The following is a 22,723-nucleotide window of genomic DNA, read 5'->3' as shown; positions in this document are numbered from 1 at the left end:
CGTGGGTGCACTCACATTTGCCAGGGCGTTGCACACACACACACACACACACACACACACCTGAATGAGTCCAGCTTAAAAGCATTAGACGTGACTTGACATAGGCGATCAAAATAAATAAGAGAAATGAGCTGTTCTTTATACCTAAAAGCAGCTGAAAGCTGCTGACGAGATTTGGAGGGAAAGGTCTGAACTTTAGCACCATGAACTGTGATGGAATCGCATCGCTGTGGCCGCGGTGGGGCCCTACGCAGTCGGGCAGCTGGAGTGACCAGTGTGAGGCCGTGTCGATTTCTGCTCCGGGAACAGAAACGCTGTCATTTGAGAACGATGGGAGAGACGGAGAGCGAAAAAGAACTGTGGGCCGTTTCTTCTTGGCTTTTCTTAGGAGGATTTTCCCGAGGTGGGGATGGTGGGGGCCGCGGGAGTGCTTTTGGGCAGAGGAAACCCAAGTCCTAATCCTTTCGGCCTCTGCAGGGCTTGGATGGGCTCTGCGAGCCCCTTGCCGTCGCGGCCGAGGCCCGAGCCAGGCGTCCAGCCCATGTTCTGGAGCATTCGGTTCCCGATGTTGTTCTCTGAGATGGGCTGGGCGTTTTCCCCGACAAATCCTGGAATTACAAAGGGACAAAGGATGTTAGTCCCGGCACAGGCCAAGGTCCCCCCAGGCCAACGAGACCACGTTCTCGAGTCTTCCTTTCAGAAAGGTACCTGAGAGGGAACCTTTTACTTACCAAAAAAAGAAATAAAAGCCTTGTATCAAAATACTTCCTTACTACACCTGAAACCTATATGATTTTATTAGCCAATGTCGCCCCAATACATCCAATAAAAAAAGGGAAGACTCATTTAAAAAGCCACTAAAATTTTATTTTGGAACGGCGATTCTGGTGGTAACCAAGACAGACCCCCAAGGTGTCTAACTTGTTACTGGACAGCTACTGACCAGGTGTGTTTGGTGATACAGCGCACCAGCATTCTCTCCCACATCCCCGATTTTTTAGCAGATTGCCACCAACTTATTTCCATCTACAAGCTAAAATCAGATCCAAGGTCTAATGCTACCCTAGGCTACAGATCTGTTTAACCATATTTTGGATACAAGAGCTTGCAAAAGCTCCGACTTAAAATTTGTTTCATATTTAAGGAAAATAGAAGGCCAATTTAAAATGTCCCCACAAACGCGGCTGAAGTGTGGTACGTCTCCAGTTCCAAAGTGGAGAGAGCACAGGAGAGCTGGTTCACTCTCACGAGCTTAAAATGCTGATATTTTGAGTAGGGTGGCCCAGGAGAGCCGTGGTTTTATGTAGGTGGAAAAGAATCCATCCTGTCTCTTTTTTTTTAAAGTGCTCTTTTTCTCTTCTTAATGAAAATAAAATAAAGTATTATCTTGTACTTCGAAGAGAAACAAAAATAAAAAAGAGAAGCGTTACATGTCTCCAACACTAAATCTTTTCACATAGAAACACAGATCCATGAAAAAAAACCAAAAAACAAAATAGCAGTGGCTTTTCTCTATAACCTTAAGAAAAAACAAAGACGTACTTCATTTTCCATGGAAAATGATTCTAGAATGAAATACACCGCTCTCTCTCGGTGTTTTTTTTGTTTTGTTTTATTTATTTATTTTTTTTACGAGATTAAGACCTGGTGGGGCGCGGCTCCGTCTCCGCATGGCGAGAGGGACAACCACAATTTCCTTGTCTTTTGCTCCCGGCGGCGCCAAATCCTTTAAGTCCCTTCCCTGGAAGGCGCTCCTCGGGCCCGGCAACCTCAGCAGTCACCTCCGGCCCTCCCGAGGCTGCAGCCCTTGTGTCTCTTATAGACGAGTCAGGCCGCTTCCCCTCCCGTCTTCCAAAAACCGCTGCGGAGGGCAATTCACTTGCGTAATTGGCTCAAGAGATGAAAATCTCGTATGGGCCTCTCGTAGCGGCTAATCTGTCCAGCTGACTGCAGGCCTAATTGGCAGCTTGTTTAGTAATTTGGCTCCTAAAGTGTTGTATTGATGCTGGATAAACAGCCAGTGGAAGGGGAGGTGACATGCTGCTCTCGCATCCCAGCCCCGCGCGCCAGAGGCTCTGCCCGGCCCTGTCCTGGGAGAGGCAGGCGCTGGCTCCGGGGTCCAGGCTCACTCCGCCTCCCCTTCCTCTCCCTCCCAGCGCTCTCCTAGACAGCGAGGGACAGGGCCACTGTTGTTATTAGTGATGCTGTTAAACTCGCAAGTTACAACGCTGTCCTCTGTTCTCGGTAACTAACTGAGGAACATGGGTTTTGATTAAGAGTTAAGTACAGAAAGCGGTCAGGCATTACTATTCTCTTGTCAAATACAGGTTGTCCCCTCCCCCCCAAAATGCACACACACTTTGAGTAATTATTAATTCCAATGGGTTACATCTGAAAACAAAGAAGCATCCGTTGAGCTGTCAGCTGTTAAAGTGCGTTGACATTTTTGGGGGGACCCCCTGTACTTGTATTATTTTGTTTGTTACTACACAGGAAAGCCTCCCTAATTCAGACCATCCCGCAGGTTACCTGCAGCGGTGCAGGTGTTGCACATGGGAATTTTGTGAAATGAAATCAGTTCAAATAGTTACTAGCTTAAAAATTCAAGACGCTTATTAAATAATGAAAATTTAATGCGAAACTAATTTTTGTTGTTGTTGTTGTTTCATTTCAGCCCTTTGGAAGCATCCTCTCGCCCTGCGGGCTGCACTCCTGGTTTCCAGGCCGCTGCTGGCGCAGTTTCACTCCCCTGTAGGTCATTCCTCCTCTCCTCGGCTGCTCTTAAGCTCTTCTCGTTGTCCTGGGAGTTCTGAAGTTTCATCACGGTGTGTCCAGGTAGGACTTTATTTATATTTACTATTCCTTGATAAAAACTTGGAATTTTTGAGCGTGAAAGTTGGTGTTTTTCGTCGGCTGTGAAAACTGTCCGTATTGTTGGGTTCGGTCAGTATTTTCCTGACTCTCAGGAGCCCCCTTATTCTGTCCACTCCTTCTGGAAGTTCTAGCGGACGGATGCGGAACCTCTTTCCCCTCCAAGTCCCCCAGCCGTTCTTTCCTGTTTTCCATCTTTTCATTCCTCTTTGTGTTTTTTAGGTTTTATTTCTTCCAACGCCTCTTAAAATTTACTGTTTTTGTTTGTTTGTTTGTTTTTTTATTTTCAGCTGCAGCTACTCTGCTGTTTAACCCACCCAGTGAGTTTACAATTATCGAGATTCTTTTTTCATAATAAATAAAATCTCAGGTTTCCCCTTGGTTCTTTACCACGTATGTCCTTCCCGTCCAGCTATCCCCTTTGATTTTGGGTGCTTTGGTTTTTTAAATAACGAGCTCTCTTAGTTTCGGTTCATGCGATCACGTTCAGGTTTCATTTGAGATGATTCTCGAACCTTGGGGTTGGAGCCTTTACCTGTCGAGTGGTTTTCCGTGTGCTTCAAAGACCAGTTTTTATGTTAACATTTTGGCTTGGCGGAGTTTTAAACTAGAAACTCATGTGAGGGTCCGCTCTTGGTTATGCATCTTCAGTCGTCCGCTGGGAGCCCAGGTGGCAACAACACCCTTTATTTTCTGTGCCCACGGGTGGGTTTTGTTTCTAGTCGGCCCTGTTGTGAGGATCGAGCTTTTCAGAGGTTCTGGCTTGGTGAGGACAGCTCCCCGGCTTGGCTCCCCTCCCACGGGGACACTAACGCACATGCCTCGAGGTTTCTGAGACTGACAAAACTGGACACGTGTGGTCCTGGGGCACTGCCCTTCCTGCATTCTCAGCCATGGTCTAAAGAGATGGCTTTCCATTCTATCAGTGGGTCCAAGTAGTCTGTAGTTTGAGGATTTTCTCATTAATTAGTCTTTCCATTGGCGGGAACAGCAATTATTTTCTATTTAATGTGTGCGCTTGCTCTTTCCTTGGGTGTTTCTTGTACCGAATGGTAATGGAGAGCTGTTTAAGACTCTACTAAAACATGTATCTGAAAGGCAGTTTCGTGACCCATGTAACGAGAGGTGCAGGAATATATATTTTCCTAGGCTTTTTTCTGTGTGTTCAGATACAGCTTGGTTTCCAAATTAATAACGACAGTCACCCCAGAAAATTTGCCTGTTTTAAAGTCCTGGAAGAGAGAAAATAATTTACAGTGGTCATATAGATCCAGTGATAAAAGAAAACAAAGATACAATTATTGGTGAGATAAATTTGGACAAGTGAAGACACACAGCACCTTGAAAAGCAGCTTGGTTACACCAAACAGTTCCTGATTACGGTCAGGGTGACTTTTGATTAAAAGTGCGCCGTTTAAAAATCTTTGCCTGTTATTGTATTTTACAACCTGCCTTTTGTGCCTTAAGTATTCATGACGATTATTTTATTATTAAAATTTCAGCAGAATGCAGGGGAAATAGGTGAAAAGGCACAAGAGCTTAATACAGCTTCTTGCCAAGAGCTTACATGTTCATGAAAAGAGTTACCTTGGGGCAACATCTATATGGAGATATTAAACTTCAATAGGCATCTTTTTGTATAATTTAAAATGTATAGAAAAAAGGTTGAATCCTATAGTGACCATTTTCCCTACGGTGTTATTTCACTAGAAAGCAAAATAGCAACCGAAGATACTTATTTTTGGATAATAGTGAGTTTAGTAATGGACAAAACATTTTTAAAAAAATGCAATAGCCATAATACCAGTAAGCATATTTAATCATTTTTATTATCAGATCCTCAATAAGCTATGACTTCTACCAAAAACACAGACCGTAACCAACCCTGCTGACTGGCTGCCTTTTAAAAACGCGCTAATAACATTCCTCCTACTTTGCTCGCCGCTTTTCTCCACCTTTACAGATGACATTTTTCAAACAATAAAATGCATTCTGCTGGCAAACCTTCCTGCTCCAACAGTTCTCAATTTCACAACAGTAAATCTACGTACATCCCCTGCTCTGCTCCTGAGACGTCCACTCTCTCTGGCTCTGTGACTTTGAATGAGGCAGAGAACACGCTGTACATTTTTTAAAAAATCAATATCCCACCTTATCAATATTCATTTCACTTTGTCAATACAAAATACAAAGGTGAAAGAGCAGTAAATAAGCTAAAGCACTGAGATAAATTTGGTGTTCCTGTCACAATTAATAAATGTTCAAGCGATAATGCTGCCGGCTGGTCCACAGCCTCACAGAGCCATGAACTTATTCAGGCTGGTGCTGAGATGGGGTGAGCACAATTCTCAACACATTAGCAGGTAAAGACGATCGAACGTTGGGTTATTGATTTCAATAGGAGACTTTAAATCTTTTTTAAAAATAACATTTATTATGTATACAATATATAATATAACGTTATATATATTCAGGGTCTTAAATTACTGCATAAACCCAGTTTGGAATTATAGAGCCCAGTTACAATTTTCTGACAGTTCTTTCGGTAAATCTTTTCTAAACCTGCTGTTTGACCTCATAACAGTCCACATAAAAGTCAGAGGGGATCCTCAAACAATGTTCAGGCTCTCAGCCTTTTAACTCTTGGTCCATCTTTCCAGCTTAGAAGGAATGTTGACTTAAACGTAGGAGGGACTGTGAAAATATATCTCAACTCAATGTGTTTTTTGGGAGGTCTACAAAGGGCCTGTAAAAAAGGTGAGAAAATCCCCTTTAATTCTACATGCTGACTCAACTTCGGAAGCTTACAAATATAACTCACTCTTGATTGTGGGCCTGACTAGCTTCCAGAATTTGGAAACGAGAATTTTCAGAGATGAGACGAGCTAGGATTCATGACCTCATTACCAAAGCGTGCTTATTCAAAAACATTTCTTACTCCAATTCGAATAATAATCTTCACCTTGGAGTTGATTCATTAGCAGAAACTATGCTCTTAAAAACTGAGGTCTTTTAAATAACCCCACCCCCTTCCTCTGTGAGAGGGGCAGTTATGCATGGATTTTAAAACAGTCCTGGGGATGGGTGATATAATTCTCCTACCCCACTACCTTTTGAGTAACTACAGAAATGCATTAGATTTCTATGAATTTTATTCTTATAGTAAAAAAATATATATATCTAGTAATATAGTAAAAATCCTGAACCTTAAGAAAATCACAGCAGTTTATAGAGATGTAACATCTGGAATGCGCTGGAGTGAGCTTCTAAGTGCTTTAGGCTGAGGTGTAATGTTAATACCCATCCCCTGCATCTGATGCTACTGAGTTGTAAGGTCAGAATCGCCTCATAGAAATAATTCCCCTCCTCAGCCACCTGTGTTTCCCTTCTCGCTTCACACGTGTTGAGAGTGTGAGGACCTGACCCTCATGGGCTCTCCTCCCCGCTGCTGGCACGAAGGTGCGTTAGTCACAGTCCTACGATTGTACCGTTTCTGCCACTAAGGTTGGACTCCCTGAAAGGTAAGAGAATTCGGGGGACCATCCAGCTGGAACAAGGACATTAACAAATCCCACACCTGTTTTATGAAGGATCTGAGCTGAAGAAATTATGACACGTGTTTGAGCTAAAAGTGGCCGTATGTTCCCGTCTGAAGAGACAGAAGTATTCTAATCAATATTCTGTATCTCTGCAGAGCAGTATTCAGAGGAATCTTCCATGAAACTTACGATACAGAATAGTGTGCTCAGGGAAACACACTAGATGGATTTAGGGGGTGGTGCAGGTGTGGGCTCGAAACCTCCCTCTGCCGTTCCACATTATAGACAGAGAAGGTCCTCACCCTTCTCTGAGCTTTAATTTTGTGGTATGAAGTGATAATAATAGTAACCAGCTCACAAAGCTGTTGCAAAGATAAAATGAAATAATAAAGTTTCTGGTACATGGTAGGTACCTGGTGAGTGGTAAATGTTATTCGACATGAAAAGAAACACATTCTACACACACTGGTGTTTCTAACATCCCATTTCTGAAAATTCAACACAGCTAGAAGATGGGGTGTTATAACCACAGCCACAATTTCATAATGTAGCCCTTCATATGGATGAAAAAACTGGATAACAATTCTTCCAATTTTAAATTATTCTTCAATTTTTTAGTGCTGAACTATGAGATAGGTCCCCTAATCAGGGAATTCAAGCTTCACATCTTTTATCGCCTTTGAAATGCCCGTGTCAAGATGTGTGTGTACGTGTGTGTGTATACAAAATTTATTTATTTTTCCCTTCTTACTGCTTACTCTCCTGTTGAAAAGAATCTTTACTTTCACATTCTATAATTAATCATGGAAAAAATAACTTTCCCACTAACAGTTTCCCAAAGGAAGTTAAAAGAATGTTAATTATAAACCTGAATGGTCAGGGATCCCACGCAAGAGACCAAGGCTGTTATTCTTTGAACTGATCAAGTATCTACAGGTTAACGCCCAGTTGGCTCCCCCCATCACTGGTCCCCCCCATCCCTGCCTCCCTTACCTCTGCACTTGCATGAGATTTTTGCAACACATGCTAATCTTACTCATCTCCTTGGCAGCCAAGCTGGAGTCCCTGCCCTTCTAGGGAGGGTCTGCGTCCCCTCTGCTCCAGTGACTTCCCTTGGTCAGCACTTGTGGTTTCCCTGTGCCACGCTCATTAGCATGACAGGCTCTTCCAATGACATGGTTTTTGAGGTGGAAATGCTGAGAGGCCTTTTATTCTGATGCTAACGTGGTCTAGTGGGGAGCCAGGACTCTGAGGCTGCTGCAGAGCTGGGCCGGTCATGGCCAGCTTTCCATCTACTGCTACATGGGACTTGCATTCGGAGGCTGAGCCTAAACTTTTGCGTTTATGACTATTAATCTCTTGCGGGCTTATTTGCCTTTTCATCTATTTATGCCTCCCCCCACCCCACCCCACCCCACCCCACCTCTCAACGAGTCTGTACATTTCTGGAAGCCAAACACACAGCCTTTGAAGTGCCTGTACCTCTAACACCTCCCCCAAAGTCTTGCCCTGGGGCAGGTAGGTGTGTAGCGGGTATTTCATTGCTTGGCTGCCTGAGACATCTGCAGAGGGACCTTGCGATCCATCCCGACGCCAAATGCAAACCATTTAACAGTGGCTTGTACCTGTGCCACTTCCTGCGCACAAGTGATCAAGAAAGACCCGCGTTTTACTCTTGACAATATGTGACCCCCGTATCTGTGCTCTGCCCGGGCCCTTTCCCTTTTACCTGCCGCGGGGGGTCCTGGCAAAGGCGCCGCTTTCCTCCTGCGCTTGATATCGCCCGTGCACAGGGATCCTAAATGCACGCTGGTTTGCCTACGAGTAATTATCAGAAAAAAAAGAGCTATTAGCAAAGGAGGGAAAGAGCGATGCGTAAATACACGGCTCGTGCAATCGGAGCCTAAATCAAAACATTCTCCACAAAGAGGGAGCGGCCTCGTAAAACCACCAATCTTGTTTATATCGAAACGTAATTACGTCTGTTGACAAGCGTTCAGCGGCTAAATGCGCCGTCATAAATTGTTACTGGGATGAATAATATAAAGGGAATGCTTTTTAATTTTCGGAACTGGCAATCTCTCTGGCTCGACATAAAATCAAGCACTGTTGCTTCTGACAGGAAAATAGCTAAGATTAATTATCTAAAGAGATCACAATATTGTTGCTGGGTTATCAATTGGGTACTAATGCTTTACTGTCAGAACAGCATTTATTACAGGGAAAGGATGATCAATTTCTTCTGGGATATTATGCGGCAGCGAATTCTCTCAAAACACTTGAAATACGAAGAAGGGAACAGTGATGTTCTCCTTTGTAATTCCCATGATTAGAATTCTTCAGTTCATTATCATTTGGGTGAAGAGACATAATTTGGATGCCTGAAGGCCGGTCTGGTGCTGCTGAACAGGCTAATGGGATGTGGGGACGTATTTGGAAAGATGTGGAATGTAAGAACCTTCTGCTGTTCTTGGAATTAGCTAGAATTAGATTATTCTGTCTCATCACGGGTTCTTAAAGAGTTTTGGAAAAATGAGAAATGGCCCATTGGAAATCAAGACAAAGTCATTCAAACATGGAAAGGATATGAAGGTCTTCAGATCCTTCATGATATAGAGGGGCTCTGTTCATTTCCTGGGGTCCCTGACGTAAGATCGGAACAGGGTCTGGCGGTCACAAAGCAGAAGTAAATGAAACGTTTCATTTCTGGGAGCACGTGCTCCTTTAGTAATTCATGGAGGAGATAGGTGGTAGGACACTCAAGTTTTATAGGCCCAGCCGGAAAACACCCGGATTATGAGAGAAAAATTATAATGCAAAAAATCAGTTCAGGTAAGAGCCCAAATATATGTTTATACACATACACTCTGGTGTTTAAATATTATGAAAATGGGGGGCTGTGGAATAAACTTGCTTTAAATATAAGTTCTATCTATAAGGCGCAAAGTGTAAAGTACAATTAATGATCAGGCTGATTCAAGGGGTATACATAGCCAAAGAAACAGACCGTGAAAACCTATCAGGACAGGTTGAGAGCAAATGGGCGATGGTCAGGTGTGCTTTTCCCTTGTATGGAGACATACATAGTGCTTCCCTGTTATAGAATATAACTATTTAAATATTTTTAAAAATTGGTTCATTCAGTTAGTGACTAACTTTGCAGATATATATATATATGTATTTATTACACATATATGAAAAAATGTTCATTAGCATGCATAACTAACATTCTTTTTTATTGGCCTTTGTGGTGAGGTCTTGGCTCACAGTGCCCAGGAAAAATCAATGGTTATGATCACACATGTACTTTTAAAATTAAAAGTAGAAATTTAAAATAAAATTAAAATATCAGAGAGAATGCATAGAAATTAAAACATCAGAAAACACACATCCCTTTTATCCCAAATTAAAGAATTCACTTACTCACCAGGCATGTATTAGTGTCTACTACTGACTTTGCCTAAGACCTCCTAAGGGCGGTGAAAATTCGGAGAGCAGGACAGAGGAGGCAGAATTTACAAAGAAAATGCGGCATCCCAGTCCTAGCACTGAGTGGGCTTAAAGTCTGGGCGGGGAGACAAGGTCACAGGGGTGTGGAGTAATTAGGGACAGTGGCGGCCGTGGTGGGCACAACTTTACGGACTATTACTAGCGATTATCTTTTTTAGTCTTTATAAGGATTCTAAACATGTTGCATGGAATGTGGCTTTTTTCCTTTGGTTGGGGGAAAATCCGTGCTTCAGTGGAAAGCTGCGCTTTCAGAATACACCCTTCCAGTCACGGCGGCGTCTTCATAACTCTGAAGTTACAGATGAAGGGAAGCAAAGGAAAACCACTCTTGTCTATAGAAGTGCAAATGCATTCTGTCCCGTCGAAGGGGCAGAGCCATTCTCCTGAGGAAGAGCCAGCCTGGCATTCATTTGCACATTAATTTCAATATTTCCGCCTCCACGGAAACCTGAGTCTGACTTCTCCTTCGAAGGCCTCACGACATCTGCCCGGTCCCCTCATTCATTCATGAGTGGAGGGGAATCTCAAACACCCGGTCACGGTGCACCTGTGTGAGTCGGGGTTTACCTTCGGCTCCGATCCCTCTTGAAACCTGCCCCCTCGCAAAAGGCTGGAGTACAGAGTCCCTCCTGCAGAGAACAGACCTGGGCTCAGGGAGCAGGCCCAGCTGAGGAGCGGGGAGGGGACCTTCTGAAACTGGACCCATGTCGCAGTCCTTCTGCTAACACGTAATAAATACGCTTACAGCTTAAGCCGCTGCTGGTCAGGTTTCCACAGTCATTGCTGGTAGGAAACTGGACATTTTATCCAAAGGGAAGAAAGTAAAAAAAAAAAAAAAATTAAAAAAAACCCCCAAAACTCAGCAAAGCATACAAAAGGCAGAAAGAGACCATCCCAGGAGGCCCGCCTTGCCTGGAAACCTGGCTTTTGACCTGCGCTGAATCCGGATGCGTCAGACACAATAGACTTAGAGAGAAGACAATGGGAGCGTGTCTCTCGGGCCTAGGCGTTTACAAATAGAGGCTTTTCAGAGAACTCGGCCTAGTGAATGCTGCCCTCTGGATACAAAGTGCTCCCGAGCAGCCTCCGACAAGCTGCGGAGGAGAGACAGACAGATGTGACCGGGCCCCGGCGTTTGGCAACAACACTCACTGTCAGTTAGAAAAATATGAGCCTGGACAGGGCACCAGCTGCACAGGAGTGACGCAGCGCCGGGTGTCACTGCAGGAGCAGTCTGGAGGCAGGGAGAGCATGGGGGCTGGAAAACCCGGTCCTGGGCAGACAACCCTTTCGAGGTCGAGATGACCCTCCCCTCCCCGTGCTCGGCTGGTTGACTAAGTCTCAACGTTAAAGGAAACATCCGAGTACTTTTCCTTTGTAGCAAAACGTGCATTTGGCAGCGAGCATAAATATTTCTTAAGCACCCCGATCACATCGAATCCCTGTTTTTAATGGTATTTGCTCCCAGAGCCCCTTCTGGTGCATGGAGAGGCCTTTGCGCTTGGTGTTGCCGATCACGCCCTGACCAGTTCCGGGCTCTGGAGCCTTTTCTCTCTACGGTTGTGGCCACTGGACTTACCACTCTGCCTCCAGCCCTTGTCCCGACCCTTTGGAACGATCCTGACTTTACAAAGTGCCCTGAACTCAGGACCTATGGCCCGTGGCTGGGCCCGTGCTCTATTCTGGACTTATCCTATCTTGTCATAGCCCTTCTGGGTGGTGGCATTTTTCAGGAGTTTTCCTCTTTATGCCTCTCATTGCTATTGGACTCTATTTTTACAGTAAACACGCAACAACAAAGAAGATATGTGTTATAAGGAAATGAATTAGAAAATAGCAGAAGATACAAGTTATAAGTGGGTGAATTAGAAAACAGCAAACAATGGAATTAATAAGTGCAAGTCGCTTGGGCCGCTGGGGCATTTCACTGTCAAAAGCCTAGTGGGTGGTTTACCCTGCAGACTCCGTGGTCTAAGTTCAAGCTCTGGGCTCTGTGGCCGGATTTGCAGGTGGGATGAGCCAGGGAGTCAGAACTTGTCCCCCCCAATGCCTTTATTCCTGCTTTCCCAACTGGATCTCTGAAAAGCCTAACTTGTCCCCGTATCTGTCCACACGGGAGGAGTTTTACCCATCTTTGGCATGTTAAACTCTCTTTGTCTGGATTCCTTCAAGAACTGTGTGATAAGACTAGGACTTATCTCAGAGGCTTTTCTGAGGATTTCATTTAGAAATCGCTTGTGTGAAACACTTGGCACAGTGCCTGCGCGTAGGAAGCAATCAGTAACTGTCAGCGACTCATCTTACTAATGTTATCACCCCCACTTTACAGATAAGGAGCCCGGGGCCCAGAAGAGCTAAATCATTCACCCAGGATCCCACCGTTCAGGGGAACTGATGATGGGCACTTCGTGGGGTAGTCCTGCCAGACCCTTGCCTCGTGCAGGGTGTCACTGAACTCCCACCGAATAAACACGTGGCAGCATGAAGTCATCACATTTGAACGCTATCGACAGGCTCCAATAAAGATAGAATTAGGAGCATTTCTATAGTAAGTAAATGTTTACTCATGGCAAGAGCAAACCACAAATCATATTCGGTCCATACCTGGGGCTTCGGGTGATAAACACCTGTGAAATCAAGCCAGCCTCTAACGTCCACGCAGGCACGCTAGCTGTCTTTCTGCATAATTCTGCATTTTACTAAACGTAACTTTATGAAGACGATGCTGTCGATTCCTCCTTTTCCGTGATAATTTTTTGGCCGACGAATGAACATCATGTCTATAAAACTTTCCCAGACTTGTTAGCAAATGTTGACTAGACTGCGAAATATGCCGTCACAGCCAGGGAAGCCCCCCCGGAGGCGGTGACGGCCACCTGAGCACGAATGAGTGACCGACAGTCATGAAGAAGGGAACTCCAGGACCCTCCTAATTCCATTCAGTTGAAAACGGGCACAGGTGGAGCTGGAGCTGGAGCTGGAGCTGGAGTTGGCTTATCCTCAGGAACAGTTTTGCCACCAAGATCTTTGCACTAAACGTCCTTTATAATTTTGTCAATTCGGGTCTCTTACTGTCTATATTTGGAGAGCCTGTTGCCTTTAAATGTCCGTGGAGAAATACCCTAGAAAAATTAATTTTCAAACATACTGATATATTTCAGTTGAAATAAAAAAATAGATGGGCTTCGGGGTCGGAGAAAGGAGTGTGTAGGGATCCGGATGACTCAACAGTGGCCACACACTGATAATTACCTAAGCTGGGGAGGGATGCACTGAGTTTGTATTTTTCTCTATTTCTGCATGATGACATTTTTAACAATAATAAAATACTGTTAAAAAAACTGCTTTTATCATCCTGACATCACAAGTGAAAATTCAGGCATCGTTTCAGCTCGTGAGACGGATAGTATAAAGTCATTATAGGTTTTTCGAACCTTACTGGGACTCTCTGTCATTTTTAAATGATGAGAACTGGAACTGAGTTATCCGTGAAGTCCGTGTCTTCTGGTCTGTAGATACCCCTGGACTATAACTCGATGTAAAAAAATTACGGAAATCCCTATCTGGGGTTTACTGTCCTTAGAAAGGATAACGCGTAGTTTTTATTCCATCTTTCTAATTAGTGATTTAAGCATATGTTCAGCATTTAACTCTAAATGTTTGCCTTTTCCCCAAGCTCGCAGACAGCTGTCCAAGATGGGAATGCCAGAAAACATTTAAATATCAACATCTGTTGAATTATGTTAATTCTGTGTAATATAATTGGGCATGAGTTGGAATTGATCTGAAGTATATGAAATAAACAAATGTAGATTCCCAGCAATATCTCGGTGTACAAGCAGATCGCTACAGAGTCATGAGAAAATACTTCTAAAGAGAAAGGGCCCGGAAAAATACTGATCATAAAGAAATGGGATTCCTTTAAAAACATAGTCCTAATGCTCTGGGATATTATACTCTGATTTTTAAGTTTATTTTTAAATTGTCTCATAATGGAAAGGCAATGAAAATGAGCTAAAACAAGTGATAGTTAGAAGTTTAATATCTGAATATTTTTTATCAATGATTAACTATAACATTAAAACATCCCAGTTACACTTCTATATGCATTAAACTTTTTAGATTGCAGGATGACTCTTGTTATATCATTATGAGCAGTCACATACCTCCAAGTCCAGGAGTGGATGTGACCCGCTCTATAGATAACATAGCATACTATTTTTAAACTGAAAGTGTTTACAATGGGGCAGAAGAACTCCCTAGATTTATTCTGGGGACCGTAAGGGACAAACGATCTAGTAGCAGCTGCTGCTGATTGTGTTGCTGATTTAAAATATTAATTTTTACAGCGATTCTTTCACTAATAGATTAGGGATGCTTGTTGTTTGGGGAAGTGCTTGGCACGTACACACACTGGATGAGCAGATCCCCAAACGTCCCCGCGATGAAGTTATAACCCAGGAAGCAAGCTGTCGTGCCCAGTGCCCTGCAGGTGCACCTCCGTCCTTCCCGTCCTGGGGGGACCATCTCCGGGAGCCAAAGGTGACTTCTGCGTCCTGCCCGTTTAATCCCGGGACCAATTGGGAGAGTGCCAGCTGCGAAACAGACACCTGTCCTTAAGGAAATGGGCTTCAGACAACAAATGTAGCGCAGCTCCAGGTCACTGGAACAGTGTTCAGATGCTAACTGTTTTCCATTATTAGTGACGGTGGCCAAATGTAACGGCTGGCCTGCAGGTGACAGGCTGTGCGCACTTCTAGTCCTTTGAAAATACCGAGTTCATCTGCCAGATTTCAGGAAAGAGTGTCTCATCGGGGAGTGCTCGGCTGCTTTTTTATTTATCACACACCGGACACCTTTCCCAGTGGCAACCCCCCGTTTTTACGTATGGGTCATTCACGTCAAACGGAAGGCAACCTTGCAGAATTCCAGTTGGCTCATAACTAATTTTATTTAGTGTGATCACAATTTAAAATAACTCTCTATAATCATTACTTTACAATTTTGGCAAGGGAGGTTAGAATTTCAGGATGCCAAAAGGACAGCAGGCCTGAGAGCTGGCAATTGGAGAAAAGTGCCTTTTTTTTAAGACAATAATTTGGTCATATAGAGTAAAATAGATTAATTAAGTGCCTTAGAAACCATTTTATGTTGTACATGTGGTATGTTTCCAATTATTCTAGTCTAAGGACCTCTATGCCTAGAAGCTATTAATTTAAAAAAAAAAAAAATTAGAACACATATGCAATGAAATGTATTCCAATTAAAAAATATGGAATGTATACATTCTAATTAAAGGGAATATGTGACTTATTATTTATTTGTTCATTCATGCATACATATGAGTGGATTAAAGTAATCTAAAATATGCTTTTCTATCTGAAGGACTTTTTTAAAGCAATGACATTTAATGCTAATTTTAGGCCTGGAGAGAAACAATGAGAAATACTAGAAATTTTATTTTTAAAATCAGTATTTATCATTCAAGCTGATTCAAGCAGTTATTTTGGACATATAAATAGAAAATATACAAAGTTGGTGATATAGTTTGCTTTAAAATATGGTGTTGAATCATTCGTTTTAATATGACAAAGAAGAATTTGTTTAAAAATTCTAAATTTACTAGCACAAGGATAGCTGACTTCTCATCTTAAATAATTAAAATAACGCATTGGTTACTTTTGTTGACACAGGTCTGTGAAAAGCCACACAAATCAAGTCCGTGCGTGTCATTAGCCAGCACCCTAATGAACAGTTATCCTCTCCCAATTTATTAACAGCTGCTCAAAAATGTAGTAATTAATAGTTTCATTTATTTTTGGCAGAGCTGCAAAATGACAAATAGTTCTGTATCTGTTGCAAATTAGGTCTCCTTCCCAAATAACAGATGACTCTGGGGGGGACAGTGAGCACACCGAATCCGTGAACATCTTTGGATCTTTAGAAGATCAAATAAAGAACAGCTGTCATTGTGTTTGCTGCATCTGCAACGAGACAGCGACGTGTGTCGTCGTCTGAAAGCGAGCGTGCTCTGGGCCAGCCTGAGCAGAAGCGCTCTTTCCAACCTGAGGAAAGAAGGCCGACGTGAGTGGATGTGTGTGTGTGTGATGGCATTTGTTTTGGAGCTCTGATGAAATCTATTGTCATTTTAATTTTAATTTTAGAAGACTCTTCTTACTACTAATCAGACAAGAAGACAGCAAAGAAGAAGGTGACTAGAAAGAAATTATAGCACACACAAATCCAGGGATCATCATATCTTTTCACACCGAGTAGATGGGAAAATGTAATGCTCGTGAGAACCAAGTAAAATGAATTCGCACGTGCTTCTAAAAGGCGTTTTAAAATGTGAAGTAAAAGCTGATAATGACGGCAATGAAAGTGTTTTTCCTTGACCTCAACTGATGCGTCAGGCTTCTAAGGCGACCCAGCGCCTGTGCTTCACAACAACCGTGTAAGGAAGGAGGCTGGGCAGGTTTCCCGAAGATAAAAATAAAAAATACCAGGTATGAAAGGAGAGGCCCTGACATGATCTAAATAACTCAGCAGAGCTGCTGCGAGCCGTCGGCCTTTCTGTGTGGATTCGTAGGACAGTAAAGGCTAATCGTTAAAGACCGAACAGCACCGCGCGCTCAGAACATTACATCACGTAGTACCCGGCATTGCTTGTTTACTCTCTTAAGAAACTTCCAGAGTGTTTTCCGGAGCGTGCCTGCTACTTAACCTCCCCGTGACGGATCTGTTTCCGCCACGCTGTGCAGCCTTTGGCATTTTTCAAGCCCGTTCCAAGAGTCGTAAGTGGGGCCCTGCTGGGGTTTTGCTTTGCATTTTCCTGACGACGGTGATGGGAAACGTCACTTCTCGCGCCTATTTGCCATCCGCATCTCTCCTCTGGTGCGGTGTCTCTTCAGGCTTTTGCTCAAGTTCAAGTTGAGCTGATTTCTTACGGCTGAGTGTTCAGAGCTCTCCGTAGGTTCTTGACGTGAGTCTTTAGCAGACACACGATGTGCAGATATTTTCTTCCTGTCTGCAACTTGTCTCTTCATTCTTTTAACCGTGTCTTTAGAAGAGCAGACGTTTTCAATTTTGATTAAGTCCAGTCTGTCAACGGGCCGCGCGTGAGGACGTGCCGACCCGCCCCCGGGTCCCAGCGAGGGCGCAGCACCGTGGGCCCCGCTGTAGATCTTGTGGTTCTTCTCTGGGTTCCTTGGAGATCTCCCCCTTGTTCCCGGCGTCCGCATCACGCTACTGGGTGTGTGTTCCTTTATTCTGCTCCGTGTTCACGGTCCTTTCTGCCCAAGTGTCTACGGATTCGTAACGCTCACCAGTTTGGGGAATGTTTACTCAACATCTCTTTCAAAAGTCATGTTTTTCCAGCCCTTCTAGACTCTGCATCAAGGGCTCCGATTAAACACGTCTTAGACCTTTGCTGTGTCTCTTAGCCACCCCGTCGCTTTCCCCAGCCCCTGTATTATTCTCATGCCTCGTTCTGGTCTATTTCTCCAACTCACTAATTATCTCTCTTACAGTCGTATTTCTCATTTCTGACGATTTTATGTTTTTTTATTCAATTCTGCCCGATTACTTCTAATAGTGATCTGTTGCCAGCTCGTTGTATTTCTATAAGCATGTTTTCCATAGTTATTTATCGTCTGTATACCTTTTACATGCATTATAATTATAATGGCATTTTCTAGTTTTAGGATCTGACGTTCTTAAGGGTACGCTTATGGGTTTTCTGTTGACTGTCGCTGATGGTCAGCTTCTGTGCTTGCGATTTAGACATTAGGAATGTAGGACAGACTTCACATTTGCTTCTGCGGGTATCTGCTGGGTTCTCCGTTGGGTTTAGCTTGTACAACATGGTACCTGAAAGCGGTGGTGCCTACGTGGGGATGCTAACACCGTGGCCAGCACAGGAGCCGTGGGGAGCCGTGGGACACAGTGGTGGCTGCTGAGGTCAGCGGTCTTGTTAAAACTGAGTACACATAAGTCTCAGGGCAGTAGCTCTGCTCGTTATTACGACAGCCATTTTCATCTACATAAAAATTAAGTCTTCAGCATCACCACATGTAAACTTTGAAGGTGTATCATCTAAAACAACAAACTGGGGCAAATTCATTGCATTAAAGAAAGAAACAAAAAAAAACACACCGACTTGGTAACAGGAAATGAGCGAGAACCTTAGAAGCACTTTTTAAGAGCGTATTTTCTACATATGCACTTAAGTATTGTAAGAAAAAATACTCGTATGTTGCTTTCTCATGAGGTCTAAGTACCATTTACATTTTTGGGAGGGAAACGACTCTACTTTTTAAAATTGAAAATAAAATACTGATTCTAAATCCCGATCTAAAAATTCCTTAGTCATGGGAGACGGGAACTGCTTACCTGCTGGCCGTTTTCCCGGAGCAGTTTTTCTTGTGCCCTCTCTCAGCTCGGGTGTCCCTCAGGAGCTGATGCTGTACAAACCGTTAAGACAAAGGTGTAGAAACGAAAACACATTTCCGATATTATTAAGTGTTCTTCTCATCCCGGGGGACGCAATTCGTTCACTTGCATTCCTGTATTTTCCTGCCGACTTCTCACAAAACAGAGACTACTACTTTTGCTAAAGGTGCCACGGAGACTCTCATAAAAATGTTCCTGCGAGGTGGCGACCTGGGGTGACACCCTCGAGCCGGGAGCCTAGACCCCGGTTCTAATCCCGGTTCTCTAGGACGGTCCTGGTGAAAGTCACTCAACTTCTCTGCCGACGGCCTCCACCACCGCGTCCAACTGGGACCTTTGCGAGGCTTTGCCACATATGCTGACATAAATTAGCTCCTCTTTAAGATAAGCTGGGGTTTATATATTTTTTCTCATAAAGCCAACCTACTGCCCTGATAGGAGATAGTTAAATATCGGAAGGAGATCTAGGAGCTTCCTTTGGCGTGGAATGGTCCTTACCTGGCCGTGCTCGGTCCTACCCCCGGGGCTAAACCAGTGGCTGCGGAGGAAGGAGAAGCGGCGTTAGCATGACATGACCTCGCCACGGGCACCTGCTCTCACCGGATCCGTCTGCAGGGGCTGCGAGGAATGTGCTCCCCGCCAGCCACGGAGCCTTCAACACGCTCCGTGTTAATGGATGGCTCATGTAAATCTAGACTTACAGCAATTTGGACAGAAATGTAAGAGTGCTCACAACCCAGTAATTTTCAATTTAATAAGCAAACTCAGTTAGAATTAAATTTCCATTTAATTATGTTAACACAAACTGCTGGGACTGTATTCATTTTATGAATCAATTCTGGTTATAAAATCTACAAATGCCATCATTTGCCGCAACTTAATTATGACAGCATTACAACAAATTATGACCTTCTGATTGTTGGGAGTCTTAAAAAACACTGAAAAATGCAAGAATCTTTTATCCATTGGCTATGCTCCACAAAGCCCTGGGTGTGAATTCGGGAGCATCGGCCGAACGAACCTGAGCCCGTTCGTTCCAGTTGTAACACCAGCACCCAGTAAACGTTAGGTATGTGCTGGGTACCACGCTCAGTCACACAGAGATCATCTCACTTAAACCTCACAACCCCGTGTCTACAGGATCCCCGACAGGTGGCGCACGCTACCAAATACGAAGCAGATGCTGGAGACATTCGTTTCTTTAATCGACTCTGGTTGAGTCCAGTGCGTGACTTTGGAAAAACCAGACTATCTGTAAAATGGGGATGCGGCTGCTGTGACTGCCTCAGAGAAGCAGTAAATAACATCGAGGGGAGTGGCGCTTACGAAAACACTCTGGAAAGTAAAATGCGCTGTCCAGATAAAGCCTCCTCATGGCCATCACCTTGGAACGCTCACACCTAGCGTATCAATCGTCCTGCACTTTGCGCACGTATTTTGGGAAAATGTCTCCATACGAAAGGGCTGTTATTACCCTGATCCCATGACTAAAGAGTAAGACACGTGGACGCTCAGCGACTTGCCCAAGCGAGTCACAGTAGATCAGAGGAGGACTTGACCCAGTTTCTTACTTATCTCAACATAGAGCAGAAGCCACGTTCACGACAGAGCAACGGGTGCTAAATTCCAAGGCGTAAAAGTATCCCCGGTGAGCGTAACCTCTGATCCGGGCAAATCCTGCTTTAAGCAAACTCGATACTTACACAGAAGGTAAAACAGAGGGCGAATGTTTGCTTTCTGAAGGAATATATCCTAGGATTACGAGTAGTTACCCAGGAGCATTTAAAATAAGTGTTAATGTACATGCGGTCCCTCGGGTAAATGTCCTGTACCTTGGAAGGAGGCACAAAACGTCCTGTTTCACATTCACACTTTCACGTCTGTGCTCGCTCAGTCACCGCCGCTTGTCCACCGGGCACAGCTGGCAGGGGTCACACCGGTGAGAGGGGCACGGCATCTGTCTGCCCTCAGCTTCTACCGCCGTGACCAAACGCAATGAGAGGTTTAAAAGCAACTCTAAAGCTACTGGCTAGAGTTTTTTGTTTTATATCAGCTCAGAAAATTAAGAAGAAAATATACTAGTCTTTCGGTGGTCATTGTGAGAGAATAAATGCTTTGCTCGTGTTTTTTTTCTTTCCTTCTGTTCAAGGGACAGTAGATGGGAGGTCTTATAGGATAACATAAATGAAGGAAATAAGCTATTAAAATAAATATCTATATAAAAGTTATATTTTTATATAAATAGCATTTTACATTATTTAAATTACACTTATATTAATCCCTATAAAATAGGCTATGTCTGAACTATAATTTTTGTTTTAAATTTGTTAAGGAAGGGATTTAAAAAACTGGATCTAACGGGTCCTAATACGATTGCCTGCCAGAGAAAATTCATTCAATAATTGATGCATGTCTTCCCGTACTTTATGGCCTTTCTCAAGTTCAACCGACTTCGAGGGAGACATATGGTATTGAGCCAAAGTCTATAATGTATTTGAGCTCTTCCAAGGAAGATGCATTTAGAAATAGAATTAGCACCTAGAAATTTAGCCAATAACTCATCCAAGTCAGAGCTCAAGTGCTTGATCTTTCGAATTACGCAGTGAGTGGGTCTCTTCCCTCTGTCGCTAAGTGGAAAGACATTAGGGGCCCTCCCAGCGCCTGCTGGACAGGAGCAGAGAGGGGGAGAGGGGAGACAGAACCACTTACCGCTCATTTAAGTAATTCAGGGGGGCCGGGGGAGGAGGAGAGAGCCTCGCGCCGCTCAGTGCAACGGAAGCTGAGTGTGTGGAGACAGCGTGTGGATTTCCAGTTCCGTCACAAACACAAGAAGGACCGTATTTGCAGACCTCCATTCAAATCTCGGCATGGGACTCACTGAAGTGGCTCTTGCACAACTGTCGTTGGTATATGACACTGACCCTTTCTTAAGACAGAGGCAAACTAAACCCCCTTTGCGGGCAATAGCTACCCGTTTCCCCAAAGAAAGGCACGGAAACCCCCCAGGAGACAGGCAGGGTCGGCGCACACTCACTCGTGGTGATGGGCATCCGGAGACACGTGGACCATCCTCTTGGTGCTGACTGGCCCGGGAGAGGTGCCCTGAAAGGACAAGCAAAGCGAAAGGCGAGTCACGGAGGCGTCTCCGGAAGGACCGTGAGGAGCGGAGACGCCTCAGCGTCCAAACGAAATTTCACGGCGCAGAGGATACGCCCAGGACCAACGGATGCACCTGCAATTAATCCCCAAACGTAAACCGTGTGCACTGGAACGCACACACTGAGACGCATACAAAACCTTGAGGGCCTGAGGACACCGGTCCTCTCTAGAGTTTCCCCGCAAAGTGAGGAATTATCTGCGTGTTTACACTTCACACACAACAAGACGTAATCTCGCCTACAAGAACAATTACTTTTTATTTCTGTGTTTCTAAATAAAATTACAAATCTGATAATGAAAGGTTCAGGGATATTTTCGTAATGAAACCTACTCCCACTCTAAAAGAAAATCAAAAATTCACCCCCCCACCTTGTAGAAGGCTCGCAGCGAGGATATAAGCAGCACCGCGAACGGAAGGCCTGTCCTGTAATAAAAATAAAATCCCTCTAGCTACAGAAACGCCATTTAGAGTATAGACTCAACAAAAGGCTCGATCAGGCAGAAGGATGCCGTAGCGAGTGGGGGGAAACAACATCTGACATTTTCAAAAAGCTGCCTCTTCCTGTGTCACTCGGGTAGTGAGGAGGCCCGTGTGCAGCTGGAAATTCCAGGAGGGGCGGACGCTGCGCGCGTGCTGGGGTTGGTGACATTACCCAGCCCCGCGGGACTGCAGGGCGCCATCCCGCATTCGTCTCAGAATGAGGTTTGCACGCCCTTCCAGCGGGAATCCCGGGGATGCGGGAATCCATTCTCTCCGCCGCGGCGGCGAGGGACGGCGGCCGGGCCCATGTCACGCCTTGTTAAGGGTTCATGATCACATTATCTCGTGGTGGACCTGGCACTTTTATTCAGTTTACAGTGTGTTCCGTGCATGGGCAACTTATTTCCTTTGCCAGGGCTGCTGACAACCTTTTCCACACTATATTAATCTTGTTTACTGACTTTATCTTGGTACAAATATCAGAAAACTGAACTTTTTATCTCGGAGAGAGACTAAACAAGGTGTTGACAGAAGCAGAAGCTATTTTCGGGGCTAAAAATTGCTTGTTTACCCGAAGCGATACGTATGGGGGAGAAATAAAATGTTTAGAGTCTTGCTCTGGTTTGAAAATACATAATCTGAAATTTAATAAGTGAAGAAATTTCACATACACCCATGTGATAAATTGCCAGATGAAAACAATGCAGGCGAA

General features: G+C 44.2%; 1 protein-coding gene across 1 annotated transcript in view; it reads right to left on the bottom strand.

Moving 5' to 3' along the window:
* Nucleotides 1-384: 384 nt before the first annotated feature.
* The window catches only part of GPATCH2 (G-patch domain containing 2), a 70,692-nt gene continuing 48,353 nt past the window's right edge, over nucleotides 385-22,723 (bottom strand). The window contains exons 6-10 of the mRNA XM_016221212.2: nucleotides 21,406-21,473; nucleotides 18,870-18,909; nucleotides 18,312-18,382; nucleotides 8,140-8,228; nucleotides 385-608 (exon numbers count right to left, since the gene is read on the bottom strand). Coding sequence (XP_016076698.2) covers nucleotides 385-608; nucleotides 8,140-8,228; nucleotides 18,312-18,382; nucleotides 18,870-18,909; nucleotides 21,406-21,473 — 492 coding nt within the window. The remainder of the gene's footprint in view (nucleotides 609-8,139; nucleotides 8,229-18,311; nucleotides 18,383-18,869; nucleotides 18,910-21,405; nucleotides 21,474-22,723) is intronic.

This window comes from Miniopterus natalensis, chromosome 21 (assembly GCF_054644295.1).
Source record: "Miniopterus natalensis isolate mMinNat1 chromosome 21, mMinNat1.hap1, whole genome shotgun sequence".
NCBI classification, from domain to species: domain Eukaryota; kingdom Metazoa; phylum Chordata; class Mammalia; order Chiroptera; family Miniopteridae; genus Miniopterus; species Miniopterus natalensis.
Note: the sequence above shows the minus strand (reverse complement) of the source record. Positions and strands in the feature narration are given on the sequence as shown.